The sequence below is a fragment of the Trichogramma pretiosum genome, unplaced genomic scaffold, assembly GCF_000599845.2.
Source record: "Trichogramma pretiosum strain Unisexual culture from Peru unplaced genomic scaffold, Tpre_2.0 scaffold6, whole genome shotgun sequence".
Lineage (NCBI taxonomy): Eukaryota > Metazoa > Arthropoda > Insecta > Hymenoptera > Trichogrammatidae > Trichogramma > Trichogramma pretiosum.
The window spans coordinates 2,540,321-2,554,455 of NW_019641678.1; the positions used below are offsets into that span (position 1 = coordinate 2,540,321).

At 30.4% G+C, this 14,135-nt stretch overlaps 3 protein-coding genes across 10 annotated transcripts; 1 reads left to right on the forward strand and 2 right to left on the reverse strand.

Annotated features, from left to right (window-relative positions):
* Positions 1-1,937: 1,937 nt before the first annotated feature.
* Positions 1,938-4,138, reverse strand: LOC106657918 (N-acetylglucosaminyl-phosphatidylinositol de-N-acetylase). Of its 5 annotated transcripts, none has more exons than XM_023460806.1 (6): positions 4,063-4,138; positions 2,830-3,624; positions 2,673-2,754; positions 2,402-2,598; positions 2,180-2,310; positions 1,938-2,107 (listed from the first exon to the last, which is right to left on the reverse strand). In XM_023460806.1, the coding sequence occupies exons 2-6, from the start codon at positions 3,149-3,151 to the stop codon at positions 1,961-1,963; spliced, it is 879 nt and encodes a 292-aa protein (XP_023316574.1). In that variant the 5' UTR covers positions 3,152-3,624; positions 4,063-4,138; the 3' UTR covers positions 1,938-1,960. The 5 variants fall into 5 exon arrangements, with proteins under 5 accessions (XP_023316574.1, XP_014235115.1, XP_014235116.1 ...); XM_014379629.2 differs by lacking the exon at positions 4,063-4,138 and adding an exon at positions 3,795-3,833 and having other exon boundaries at positions 2,830-3,716; XM_014379630.2 differs by lacking the exon at positions 4,063-4,138 and adding an exon at positions 3,717-3,807.
* A 199-nt stretch (positions 4,139-4,337) lies between these two features.
* On the forward strand, positions 4,338-5,650 carry LOC106657936. Its single transcript, XM_014379650.2, has 4 exons — positions 4,338-4,715; positions 4,798-4,985; positions 5,053-5,212; positions 5,301-5,650. Exons 1-4 carry the CDS (start codon positions 4,638-4,640, stop codon positions 5,340-5,342), a joined length of 468 nt encoding a protein of 155 aa, XP_014235136.1. The 5' UTR covers positions 4,338-4,637; the 3' UTR covers positions 5,343-5,650.
* Positions 5,651-5,738: 88 nt separating this feature from the next.
* On the reverse strand, positions 5,739-13,654 carry LOC106657834 (popeye domain-containing protein 3). 4 transcript variants are annotated; one of them, XM_023460837.1, is made up of 10 exons: positions 13,095-13,654; positions 10,809-11,219; positions 10,144-10,505; positions 9,905-10,062; positions 9,734-9,836; positions 9,533-9,673; positions 9,227-9,395; positions 8,651-8,768; positions 7,437-7,466; positions 7,063-7,131 (listed from the first exon to the last, which is right to left on the reverse strand). In XM_023460837.1, the coding sequence occupies exons 2-9, from the start codon at positions 11,065-11,067 to the stop codon at positions 7,457-7,459; spliced, it is 1,320 nt and encodes a 439-aa protein (XP_023316605.1). In that variant the 5' UTR covers positions 11,068-11,219; positions 13,095-13,654; the 3' UTR covers positions 7,063-7,131; positions 7,437-7,456. The 4 variants fall into 4 exon arrangements, with proteins under 4 accessions (XP_023316607.1, XP_023316605.1, XP_023316608.1 ...); XM_023460839.1 differs by lacking the exon at positions 8,651-8,768 and having other exon boundaries at positions 5,739-7,131; XM_023460840.1 differs by lacking the exons at positions 10,809-11,219; positions 13,095-13,654 and adding an exon at positions 10,599-10,752.
* Positions 13,655-14,135: the final 481 nt, after the last annotated feature.

Genomic DNA, 14,135 nt, shown 5'->3' on the forward strand with positions numbered 1-14,135 from the left:
AAGCAAACTCAACTCATTCACTTGTTGAAAGTACTTTTTCCTCCGACTCTTGAGGTAGGCAATGAAAATAAATATTGTAAATGACCAAGAAGAATATTATGAATCTTGATTTTGATATTTAATCAAAAAGCACAAAAAAATACTTACATACATACACTACAATGTACTTCCTAATACTTTTTCAAACTTTTGAAATACGTTTTTATAATTCCAAAAAAATGACAAATCAAAGTTGCACAATCTTGTACAAAAATATATAAGAAATTATTATTGTAAACCAATCATTATTCATAGTGTATTACCTTGGTCAACATCATTTAATTTCTAGTCAACTCAAGGAGCTCGTTAAACTTTGAAATTTTGAAAAGTCTATACCAAAATAGAATCAGTTGATTAAAATAGAATCAAAATTAAAAATCGACGTGGATACATGAATCATACTTTTATAAAATTTATCCATATTCATTCGATTTTGATCCTTGAATAAACTTATAAAAATAGAAATGGTCGTTTTTGAAATTGTGAAAGAAAATAGATTTTTCAAAATTTCTAAGCATAATGCATTGAAGTTCTCGTGTCTATTATAATAATAAACCACATCTACTGACATCACTTCAAGTTTATCGTAAGATATAAAAAGTATGTGAAAATATAAAGTATTGTGTTTATTTAGATTACTAAATGTACGTTGCACAGAATTCAGATTATTCAAGATATTCAATGAAAGGCTGTTGAAAAATATTCATCGACCTACGAATTATTGATGTTTTTGAAATGATTTTATTTAAATTTAAGGCACTATTTAAACGAATCTACTTGCGTACAAATAATTATGCGAGTATATGTGAAGTGTTGTTGCGTTAAGATCGCAAATTGTGATTTCAGTATTTAGTATTAACTATAAATTTTTATAACGCATACCGCCGATACATCTTGCGACCAAACATTCCAAAATGCATTCATAAGTTAGTTTTCTACTTGTTCTGTATAAAAATTCGAGATTTTTACGTTTATGACAAAACATTGAGCTGCACAGGCTGTTATTTCATGTAATGTATTGAATTTTAATTTTTGAAGTTTTGTGCTTTATACTCTCATAGCTTGTAATATCAATTACATTTTATTTATACTTATTTTTTGGTTTTTTCGTTTCTTCAATTATATAATATTCAAGAATCAATTGCAGGAAAAGATTTTACTTTATTTGACATATAAAAATAAAATTCATTTCATTTTTTTTCTGCGCTATTTTCTTTTTGAAAATCGTCATTTAATTTTCATTAACGAAGCTACTTTTATGTCCAAAAGTGTGGTATGAGTCTTTTTTATAAAAATTTGCATAAGTTATGAACCATTGACAATACTTACTTCGCACGAAAACTTTGAATGTGCCAAATTTATTAAATGATTAAAGTCAACCCCCATAAACGTTAGAGCATTATGCAAATGCTAAATTATAAATAGATTATATCCAGACGGTCTAATCGAAGGCAAGCTAAATTAAATTTAGTAATCTGAATCAAAAATATGTTAGTAAATTTTAGCGCGACATATCGATTTGAATTGATCAGATATTCTGCAATTTTTGATAAATGAATATATTATATGATGAATTAAAAAAATTCTCTATTGCTATGTTGGAGAGAAGCAAAAAGATTTGATTCTTTCAGACCATTCATCTCTTTACTAAATTTGTTAATTCATTTGCCATTATTATATCAAATGTTCATTAGTGTTGATGGAAAACAATAAAGAAAATTTATCTTGACATTTGACTTTAATTGTTCCTTAAGACTATAATTTTAATTTCAACAAATGGGTGTATTTAAATGCTAATAAAATTTCGATTTGAAAATTATCACTTATGTGTTTATTTTTTAATTAATTTTCATAGTAAATAAATAAATTCTTTAACAATAGAAGATATATACATTTTGATTCATAAAATATCTATATAAATTCAGTCATCGTCATCATCAAATTGGAGATCCAGTTCAAGATCAAGTAAATTGACTTCATGGAGGGTATTTATCAATGTATAACGAGAAAAAATCATGTACAATTGGCGAAACCACACATACTGCGAAGAGTGAGCTCTCATGGCATTCTAAAATTAAATTAGAAATTAAGTTTAGTATGAGCACTAAAAAATAATATTTTTAATAAAGAAAAGTCTTACTTTTATGTAATATCGCTGTTGATATGAAATTAAGTACCAATAAGGTGCAGATAACAAACTGATTGGTAAATCAAATATTAGAGTATACTTTCGAAAAATATTTACAGATTCCAGGGTATATAATTTACAATCTGAAAATTTTTTCAAAAATATTATAAAGTAAGTATAATTAATTGAACTATGAAAGATTACTTTTTTACTTTTTTTAAAATATTCACTTACATGTAGGTACTTTTTTCTCTATGCATAGAGATGCTATTGCATAAAATAAAGAAATGTGATTCTTGTGCCTACTCACACCATGCTTATCGAAAGTAACTACAGCGTCCATTTTATACATTTCTATGAACTGAAGAACATTCTCCGCTATCACTTCTTCAGGCCATTGGATTTTTGGATGATCAGGTAATTCTGTACACCTGCATAAAATTATTAACCAATGAGGATCAATAAGTAGAAATTTTAATATTGATAATGATTAATGAATACATACGTCATAATGGTAACATTTGCTGCAGGAATACCAAGACGTTTTGCACTTTCGAATAATTCTTCTTTTCTTTTTTTACATCCACCTGTAATAATCATTTAATAAGAAAAGAATCAGTTGATGATACATTTAAATTATTAATAAATGAATTACAAGTTACCTTGAGATAGACAAAGAAGATGTATATTACTTTTGTTTTTTTGTACAATCCAATAAATCATTGGACCAAAAAACATAACTTCATCATCTGGATGAGCTGTGACTAGCAATAATCTATTTGGTGGACCTGGTAATTGCCATGCAGTAGAATCCACTTTTTTTAAAAGAAAATATAGAAAGACACATACTATAATATAAGAAATTACTGAAATAATCAATTGAAATGATATCTCGGCTAGATACCAAGCCCACCAAATAATGATATCATTAATCGCTGCTAATATATATTCATGCAGCGATTCCATAGTTAATCCTTTTGACATGTTTGTTATGAATTTCAATTTGGACCAAACAAAAGCTATATTTATTGTTTTTGAAGAGTTTGAAGTATAGATTTCTCAACAATAAATTTTTACAATAACTGATCTTCATTTGGAAGAAATTCAAGAAAATGAAGGTACTTCAGCCAGGAATACGTATTGGGGTGTTCGTCATGTGATTTCAAGATGAAAATTCCATAAACCAACCTTCATTTTTTGCTTGCTTTTTATTCTGACTTTTTAAACAGGTTCTAATTATGGTTAAATCTTTCATTTAACGAGTGATAAATATTGTCTGCTGCTCCATCATACACTGATTTTTAATAAAAAAACTGAATGATACATTTCTGCATCGATCGTGTACTAAAGCTGAAACGAATCTACTTTAAAATAGCGTCTTTGATATGAACTGTTTATGAAAGATTGGACGCAAGTTTATACTGATTAGTTGCCCCAAGTCCTTTGGTTTATTCAACCTTGAACATAAAAATGGACAGAGATGCCAAAGTACTAATCGAAAAAAAATTGAATCGCGATGATCAATTACAAAGGCGTGAAATAAATGAACCTATAAAAAATCATTGCTTATGACGAAACACTTGGGTATTGTAAATTGTTATCATCGAAATAAATGAACTTTGCCTACTGCTCAAGTTGCGTGCGCTCGGTGCACTATATATTATACAGCTATGCCAAAGAGATTCATTGATGTTGTTGTACACTTAAAACGCAAAGCACATGCGTCATTTACTATCAGATAGCGCTTTTTTCAAGTAAACGTAATTTATGTTTGTTTTTATCAATTAAAATGTTCATCAATTAAAAATTTTTTAATATATTTTAGCATTAAAAATCAAAATATTGACAAAACCTTTTTCTTTAGGAAAGATAAATGTGTGTAAATCATTGGCTACCTTTTCAAGTTTAATTATAACAATATTCAACGTCTTTTGTTTGGGGATTTGTATTGTTGAAAAATGATTTTTTAAAGCTGATGAATATGATATGATATTAAGAATCGTCGAAATTGTGAGATTATGTAAAAAATTGAACAATGTCATTTTCCCGCGCTCGTTGGAGTCAAGAGCCATAGACATGCACCCTTCAGTTATAACCATGGACACAATATAACCTTCTATAGCGCGCTGCGCGATTCAACCGCAGTCGGCACTCGTGCTACATTTATATACTTATTGTATACCATATTAATTGCATATCAACTTTAATCATACTGTCGCATAAACAGGCAATACCTACAACAATGATTTCTATCGAGTATCAGTTATTATCGATAAGATGTACAGAAATTGATATCTAGGGTAACTGCTTTTAATCAAGGCTTAATTTTTATCAGATGAATTAAGTCCATCAATTGAAGAAAAAAAAATTTGCTGATCGAGAACAATTGACAAAATCATTTATTTTTCAAGGGTAGTTAAGTGTGAATTTTAAGATTTTCAGTGGAGTTTTGTGAAAAAGTTTATTTAAAATGTCAATTAATCCCAGACTACTTGTACATCCAGAATCATTATCAGAAAAAGATTTAATAAGTCTAATAAATAAGAGTGTAGGTGATTGAACCATAAATTTTATTACTAAAAGTTTATCTTTCCGAAGTATATGTAATTTATTCTTAACTTCAATTTCAGAGGTGCAAAGAACTACCAAATAACAGAATCTACACTAAGACAGAATTAATAAAAATATATAAAAAGACAGTTTTACCTTTACCCCAAAGACAGTATAATGTAGCAAAATATTTAGGAAAGAAATTGCATGAACTCAGGGTAACACGAAAAATACCTACAGCAACAGGAAAAGAGTTGGATTTAAAAAGGTGATTACATTTAGAAATATCTGTAATATAAGAAAATAATATATTAACTTGATCAGTTTTTATACAGTTCTAATTTAGAAGATCTTTCAAATTCGGCTAATAACAACAGATTAAATCAACCTAAAGATGATGATGATGATGCTGTGTCAAATGTAAATGGTCTTTCTAATTTATGCACAGATAATACTCAATTTGAAAATGGATTTAAGCGCAAAATAGATGATCAAGTAAAAAACATTTTATTTAAACATTACCATTTCATTTATTCATTTTTATTGAAAAAACAAAAGATACAGTAAAAATATTTTTTTTCAGAATGAGACAAAAAAAAAAATCCAAAAAATTATGTGGCCATAAACTATTTTTAAGTCATTTTTGTTGTAAATAGGATATTGAGAATGGAAGGAAATTATATAGTAATCTATTATTATATGTATTAATGTACAAATCAAATTTTACCTACACACAACAATGAAATTAGTATGAAATTACTTTTCATACTAATCAGTAATTTTTAAGATAGATTTTACTTTGAATAGATTTCTACATTAAAAGAAAAATAATGCTGGAATAAAATATGTGATGTTCAAGTATTTATTTTTTTATTATTTAAATTAAAAATATAATAGATTGTATATTGTTAATAAATCTATTCTTTAAATTCATGAAGCATTCATTTTTATTTTCACTTAAGTACAACACTTAATGAAAATAATGATTTTTATTATAATTTTTAATATAGTAAGGGTACTTTTAAAAAAATATAAACATCAAACTATTGGTTTAAAAATATTTTGATGGTTTGTTAATTAATTGAATGTGAGAATACTTCTAATATAATCATTGACATTCAATAAAAAGAATTCAATCAAGTACAGAAGTTTGATAGTGGCAGTACAAACTACTTTTTTAAAAACATAGATGACATTAACCAGTGCAGATTTATGACCTTTGTTGTTTAAATTTGTTATTTCCTAGAAAAGAAGAAATTACTGAAAAAGAATATCTTGCTCAATTAGATTCTATCACTTTTTTTCAGGAGAATTTAGATTTTGTAAAAATTAAAATATGTGCATAAAGATAACTATTTTCAATTATAAGAGAATTTACATTCATTTTGTAGTATAAAAAATCTTTTAATATTAATACAAGAAAATTATGTTAAACACAGATTGAACATTACTTGATAAGTTCAAAGGATATTCTAATTGAGTAAGGTATGTTAGATTTACTTGTTAAAATATAAGTAATTCCTAATTATCATATTGGATATTTTACATAAATTTTTAACGGTCACTAAATAATGTAAGTACTAACTTTGAACAGTAATAATACATATATTATAAATGCATACATTTATCAACATAGCCATTTGCATTGATTCGTTCTATTACTTGAAAGACATGACTTTTACCTTACAATCAATCAACAACATTCCTAAGTTATGTAAACCTCCATCATCATATGCCAGGCAGAAAATGAAAAGTTATTATCTATTGAAAACAGCATATAACATAAATAACAATCAATCACTTTTATTGCAGTTGTACTTTTGGAAAGTTTGAATTAATACGAATATTATGTTTCATTCAATTTTAAATTGCAGGTAGAGTTTTAGTTTGAATAACGTTATAATACATAATGTATGATTCATGGCATGATCCAAATTTACGTTATATTCATTAAATAGATGATTTATCATGGATCTCTGCTTTTTTAATGAAGCATCTTAGAATAAATTATTTTACACCTGCAGTCATATGATGCAACTACTGAGCACATTTATCATCTTTTTTTTTTAAGTTCATTAGCTATAGAAATTTTATGTTTCACTCTTGTAAACACGCACATACAAACATAATGGCAAAATGTTAATTATTACATTGGAGCCAGTGTTTTTCTAAGCAAAGTTGAGCCCATGTGTGCCTTAATTTATTGTGTTTTTATTCATTCATTTCCCTATTGAATGGAAATTAAAAGATACTTCTAAATTATGTATTCAATTTCGTATCGCAATATTTTGCCACGAGTTAAGCATAACAATAATTTTTATAGAAATTTTTTAATATATTTTAGCATTAAACAGGTGTCTCATGATCAGTCTCTTCAATCCTTCCTAAGCGCCAAGCATTTGGATCTCCAGCAGCTGTTAACACATAATTTTTTTTATTATTTGGTCATTATTAGAAATAAATTAATAATAAATATTCATAGTTGTAAAAGTTTTCTAGGAATTCAATTTAAAAAAATTTCTTTTTAACAAGCTCTTTTTAAACTTTTAAAAACTCTTCAAGACAAAATTAATTGGAAAAATTGCCTTAGCGAAAAATTCACTCATAATGAAGTAAAAAAAATTTTCTACAAAAAATAAAGCTAAAAAAATGATTTTTTTTAATCAACTATGACAGGTATTTGCTTTTACAGTTTTGATATTTTTATTCAATAACTTACCACAGTAATAGTATTTAATCCTAGGTAAACCTAAGTACAGAAAGAAAGTCACATGTAAGTAGAACTATAAAAATAGAAATTAAAATTTTTATTGAATTTCAATTGTCTCTGTTTGATGTTTTTGACAATGCAATAAAACACTTACTTGATTGAAAGTTTAATTTATTTTTCATGTTTGTAATAAATTTATACAAAAGCCATATTATTAAGAAATAAAAAGTTTTCCATATCAACTGCTTAAAAATGACTCATTCCAGTGTATTAAATACGAAACATCAATGACCTTAATTACAATATAATTATAATATGTTTATAAATGCTGATTTTCTTCTATACTTTTACTGAATTTTTGTAACAATAACAAAATCTAAGAAAACAAAAATTAATCGTAAATACAAATAGAGGACATTTTATTATGCAATAATTTTTTTTTTAAATAAAAGAAATTTTTTACACTAGTGAAAAATCGACCATTGTATCAAATAAAATATCACAATCATCAGTTCAACACTTCAGCATACATACTAACAAAATAAAAATGCTGCCTTTGGAGTCGAAGAAAAAAGCAAAGCTATTAAAATGCGAAATTATTTCGCTACATAATATTATCTATTTTAAGTCTCAAAAAATTTTAAATTATTGAGTAAAGTGCCACTTTAAATCATATGACGTATAAAAAATAATAATTAAAACTGTTAATTTGAAATTCACGTTTCAATGTAAGATCATTTCATTCAAAACGTTGAGTTTGAATAGTTTTCTTTACAATTATAATTTTCTTAATTTACTGGTCAAACTTATTGTTGAAAAGACTAGATTAATACCTTTCCATGGTAAATAAATAATTATCAATAATGCGACTTAATCAGGTAAGACAAATTTTTTAATGAAAGATAAATATTTGTTGATTCTTTGACTTTTTATAAATAAGACTAGAAAATGTTTTAAAATATTTTCTATCTTATGATTTTTTTGTGTGAAAAAAACTCAAACTCTGACAATATTATTCCACTTCATACAATCGAATGAAGCTATCAATTTTCTTCCATCAGATAAATGTTTGAGAAATTTCCGCGTTGATACAAATAATAGTACGTATATTCACAATTACGGCTAAAAACAACTAAAATATTTAAACTGGTCAGATATTTTTGAAATAAAAAATATAAATTTTCCATTGGAAAAACAATTATTACAACCAAATGAGCTGTTACCAAGATACACGCACTGAAGGTATATTACTACGACTAGTTGCCTTCTGAAGTTCAATAGGGCGATGAAGAGCGTTGCCTAGGACATCGACACTCGAATACAGTAGTGGTACTCGTTCCTCTGCGCAGAGGAAGCATGCGACATCGGTACATCAGTAGATAGCAGGTCAGTGCATGCGCGTGGATCATGGTGATGGTTGTTTGTGGTTTTGGTGTAGGACACATTGTATATGCGGATCGGGGCGGCAACAACAACAAATATATAAAAAAAAAAAAATAAACTTAAAGAGTGCAATTAACAAATAATATCATTATAATTAAAAAAAAATTGATTGTATCAATTAAAAATTAAAGCAGATGTAAGAAAAATGAATAGTATTTAATTTGAAATTAATTATACTTGAAACTGTTTGAATTCAACAGTACAGAGACAGAAATATGAAAAAGAATATTGATGCGTGCGTTACAGAACTGTTGAAGTGACTTTACTTTTGAAGTTTTATAAAAAATGTCTGATTATTTTTAGTGGGTATTCATGCAAAGTGCATTGATTAACAACGTAAAAAATGTAATTTATACCTTGCAGCTGTCTGCTTATTAAAGCAGTAATACCTTGGCTATCATCAGTTTTTTTTACGACGAACATTTTGGCATCGAGTTCAGTGTCGTGGTTATTGGCAATACCACTACCAAGATTTACCACTTGGCCATTTTGTTGCTGATGACTAGCAGCCATTGTCTCGCTTACCTATAAATATGTAAAAAAATAGAATTAATAAACGGGGTGTTTGTTATTTTGCAAGCAGAAAAAATTAATAACATTTTTTTTAAAACGAAAAAAAAAAAATGAAACCATGACTCTGCCAAAATCGTAAAATGTTATACCTGCATGAGTTTTTTGACAACATCTCTACCAAGAATATGATCAAAAACTGCCTGTAGGAATTGATCACTTATTATGCTTAATTTCAATTTGTCACGATGCCACAGTAATACTCTAGAGTCTTCCATAGCAGTAATAGATACCTGTATTTATAAAAAATCATTAATTTTTTTATAACTATTGAAAGAAAAAAACCAAATAACCTGGAAAAATTCGTCCGTTGAAACACCAAACCATTCCGGAGAATCTAAAAATTGGTGAGGAAAGACAATGTGTAAAGCTTTTCCATTTTGTGAAACGACCAATCTGAAATAATTAAATTTATTATAACGAAACGTTAAGTTGAGTGATTTGCAATTGACAATAGAACTAACTTTCCCGAAAGTACCAAGGAAAGTGAATCGACTTTGGTAACTTTTTCTTGAGCATATACTTCTTGATATTTAAGTTGTCTTATGAGTTTCATGCAACTTAAAACTTTTTTAAACTGATGCCGAGATACACGAAGTGGCTGAAAGACTGCTCTGTACACCTGAAAATCATATATATCGACCATGAAAAACGATAAAAATGGCAAGGAAAAAGATTATGGACAAAAATAAGAGCACCTGACCTCTTCTATTTCTTTAGAAAATCTAACAGGCCTTAGTCTGTAGATGAGAACGCATACGTGGATCAAATTAATGAGTACGAAGAGTATATTCCAAAGGGCAGCGTCTATCCAGCAAGCAATAGTCCAGGCCCAGCCGGCCAAGAAGGCACAACCGACGAGCAGTGTGCATCGCAAATAAAGGACTCCGTGCAAACCATTCGGGGCAAGATGCGAGAGAAGAAAGAAGGCGTTGGCTAACTGGAAGTAGACGTGGTTGACGTAGATACCTTGATAAGGTTGGCAAGTAAGAGTTTCGCTGAGGAAGGTGGGAGGCACTATCGGCGAGTTGGTTTCCGTTGTTCCGGTCACCGGCACTCTAGTAGCTGTTTAAACAAATAAAACATTTAGGCAAGAGTCTATACGTATTTTTCTTCTTTCGCACATCTCCGAGTGCTATGTACTAAAATTTCACCAACTTGGAATTCTGTTGAGGAATTCGCAAAATTTTATAGTCGATTTGAAAAACTGGTACTCCAGAGACATTTTTTTCCTACAGGTATAATTATTTTATAATTGAAACGCGATCGCGAGAATCGATCACTTTCGGATGGTACTGAGTCAGTGTTTACATTTCCACCGAATATCGATATTGGAAAGCTGCTTTGCTAGGCTTTTGGCAAACTTACCGACTTTGCTGCCGCCAGTGACGTTATCGAACATTTCTTCGATCCGCTTGATTGATGGCGTGACAGGTAACTCGGAATCGGCGAGTGCCCGAACCGGTAGAGGTTTCGCCACCGATGCGGGCCTAACGGCGTCGCTTTTAACGGTGTTGGCTGCATCGCCGAGTCTACTGCTGGCCCCGATTACGAGAAGCAAGAGGACGTGGCCGACGAACACGAGGGAGCCGAGCCTGACGCCTAGGTGCTCCCAGCGCATCCACATGCCCGCATATCAACTCTCTCGCGCTTACTCCAGCTTTGATTGTATGCACCTCGATCGATCGGCTGCTTCGCTGCTTTCACTTTACTGTTTTTAATTTTTCTTATTACCCCTTACGATGATGATGCCTGATTACAGAATGTCACTCGCAATTTCTGCAATAACAGTACAAAAACAGTAATTAGTGCTTAAATTCTTTTCATATAGTTTATTCTCCACAAACTTGCGTATTAAAGAATTGAATACAAAAAAACTGAACTTTTTTTTTCTCTTCAAATTAAACAGCACCTGTAGATTTCAGTGTTCACAAAATAGTTTAGTTTTGTGGTTACCAAATTAAAATATTCTCACAGATTACCAGGGCATATGTAGTCGGTAAAAATGAACAATTTTACGCCGCATCAATGAAAAATCATTTTTACGTCATTCTTTGTTTACGGAGGAAACAGTTTGAATTGTAAGTCTACTTTTTTCATGAAATTTTTTTTTCAAAGTAAAAATTGAAAGTCCCAGCCACCAACAATTGATAAAGTCATCAATTTCAAATATGTCAAAATGGTCATGAATCAATTCAAAGGTGAGATAATTAAAATTACTTAAAAATTATATACAAAAACTGATGATATTTTTACAATAAAAGTTAGAACTTTAAATAAAAATTTTAAAGTAATTGAAGCCTATTTCAAAAGTATAGAACAGAGTCCAAGCGTTAAAATGAATTTGGTATTTTTGGATAAGTATGAATTTCGAGTGTATGGCATGCAACAGGGTGAACCGGTGAGAGGAAACAAAAAAGAGCAATATAAAAGATAAATATTGTATTATTGGATATTTATTAATATTGCCATAAAGTAACCCAAGAAAATTGCTATAGTCTCTCAAAATAAGATATTCCTTGTCACTTTTCATACATTTATATCTTATCGACCTACCAAAAGTATGATTCCATATTTATTTATTTTTATGATATATTCATTTCAAATTTAAATACAGAAAATATTTTAGATATATGGTCAAATTATCAGTTATTATTTATCAAAACTTTATAAATTGCATATTCGACTGTTACTATGTACAATGTAAAGACAATACCGTTATATTTTTATGTAATATTTAAATGCACTGATGATTTAAAATAAATGGATAAAAGATTGAAGATGAGAAAAAACAAATTAATATTGGTTACCCATCATTAGAAAAAATGTGTAATAGCAATTGATACAATTAATGGTCAATATCTTCATTTGTAATACAATGGCTACATTTTATTTTCCAATAAACAATACAGGTCACGATAATATTCTTTATGAAATATTAAACTAGGTCAATAGTCCTTATTGTACATTCTATTTAAATTAACTCAATAGATATGCTACGTTACTTATTTTAACTCTTTGAATAAAAGAAATGTTAATGATAGTATGATTGGTACTTTTTCACAGTACAAGTTTGATTGATATTAATATTTCACTCAGATTTGTAAAAATTAAATAAGATATAATATTCACTTTATCGTTAATACAAGCATTGATATGTATATTTACAGTATGAAATGTATTTTAACAATTTTATCGCTTGCTCAGAGTATACATTTTAAGAATTTTGCAGGTGAAATGTGCGCAGAAATGCCAGATAAAAAGCGTTTCGACAAGCTTTGGGTCAAAAAACACGAGGTTAAGTTTTATTTTCATCAGCTGTCAAATGCGACCGAAATGTTCCCTTGCGCATAATTTAAAAGTTGGTTATTGCAATTTTTGATTAAAATAAATAAGAAATGTAGTAAAAGTAATGCGCGAAACGAACAATCAACGTAAGCCAATTTATGACGAGACCGGACAAAAGAACGCGACTGTCGCAGACGCCAAGAAAATCGATTTTCAAAAACACGCGCAATGGCTTGCAGCTTCAGAATTGACGCGTTGAACTCTAAAATAAGTATGAATATTAAAGAGAGACGAACTAGGGTGTAAAGACAGGCAATCGCTGAAGTAAAAGTATGAATTTACTAGGACAGAACGTCAATGACTTACTACTTTCATTGGTAAGGAGCATCGGGTTTTGCAGAGTGCGAACGACTTCTTGAAGAGCTCATCTACCTGCAGTAGGCCGGAAGAAGTAGTACGTAACAGTAGTTGACAAAATCGTATGCAGTCTTGCATATAGAGAGAAAAGTGCATGTGTGCGGATTCAACGACGATGACAAGGGTTCAGCAGCGAAGCCGTGCGTTCACGACGACGACGACGAGGCGAAATCGATTTGACTGCTTCATTCCATCGTCTATACATGTATCGTTGATACTTGTATACGTATAAGGTATCATCACAGGAATAGGCACGAGATGTGCAGCACTGCACTGCACTGGTGTGACATAGCGCCGATGCTCGAGGATGAGAGCTTGGTGCGTACAAGCCTAGATCCACGCATACAAAACTTTGCTACAAGTATACTTGTATATATAGGTGACTATTGTACGATACGGCACTGCACTCGCGAGGCATAAAATTGTGTACGCGCGTGTGTGGGTGTGTGGTAGAAGCAGTGCGCGCGAGGCAAGCTGGACGTGCTCGCGACACGAGTGGCGGGTGTCGACTGACGCTCGACAGTCCCGACTTCGACGCAGCCGTTACTATGCAGTGTCGCGAGCGCACGACTCACACCATTGCACGCCAGTTCTTATACGTGCGTGCAGCTACATCAGCAGCAATGACTGCAAAAACGTCGGATGCCCGAGGAGCCCGCGTAGGTGCCGATACAACCATAATAGGGATTACGAAGCCAAGAGTATTACACATGGGGCAATATCCAAGAGGAAGTGTCGCCGTGCTCAGCTGAGTCAGGATAGCTGCCAGCCGCGCGTTTGGCCCTTAGTATGGAAAACTCACTGTCTGTGGCGACACCATGCACGAATGTATATGTGCACAATGTACACTTACGGAGTCACTTGTCAGACACTTGGCCTTATGCAATATAGGCGCATGAACAGCTGTATTTGCGGCTCCGATCATGTGCTTGATACAGTGCCGACTACGACCGATAACGACTAACAAGCGAAACATCGAAGCTTGTGACG

Bases quoted from the DNA above. Each gene is read 5' to 3' on its own strand.
- LOC106657834 (XM_023460837.1), bottom strand. From the start codon at position 11,067: ATGTGGATGCGCTGGGAGCACCTAGGCGTCAGGCTCGGCTCCCTCGTG. The intron at 9,837-9,904 runs GTTAGTTCTATT...TAATTATTTCAG, and splicing joins TCCTTGGTACTTTCGGGAAA to ATTGGTCGTTTCACAAAATG. The intron at 9,674-9,733 runs GTTATTTGGTTT...TTATAAATACAG, and splicing joins CAACGGACGAATTTTTCCAG to GTATCTATTACTGCTATGGA.
- LOC106657918 (XM_023460806.1), bottom strand. From the start codon at position 3,151: ATGTCAAAAGGATTAACTATGGAATCGCTGCATGAATATATATTAGCA. The intron at 2,755-2,829 runs GTAACTTGTAAT...TGATTATTACAG, and splicing joins TCTTCTTTGTCTATCTCAAG to GTGGATGTAAAAAAAGAAAA. The intron at 2,311-2,401 runs GTAAGTGAATAT...AAAAATTTTCAG, and splicing joins AGAGAAAAAAGTACCTACAT to ATTGTAAATTATATACCCTG.
- LOC106657936 (XM_014379650.2), top strand. From the start codon at position 4,638: ATGTCAATTAATCCCAGACTACTTGTACATCCAGAATCATTATCAGAA. The intron at 4,716-4,797 runs GTAGGTGATTGA...CTTCAATTTCAG, and splicing joins TAAGTCTAATAAATAAGAGT to AGGTGCAAAGAACTACCAAA. The intron at 4,986-5,052 runs GTGATTACATTT...GTTTTTATACAG, and splicing joins AAAGAGTTGGATTTAAAAAG to TTCTAATTTAGAAGATCTTT.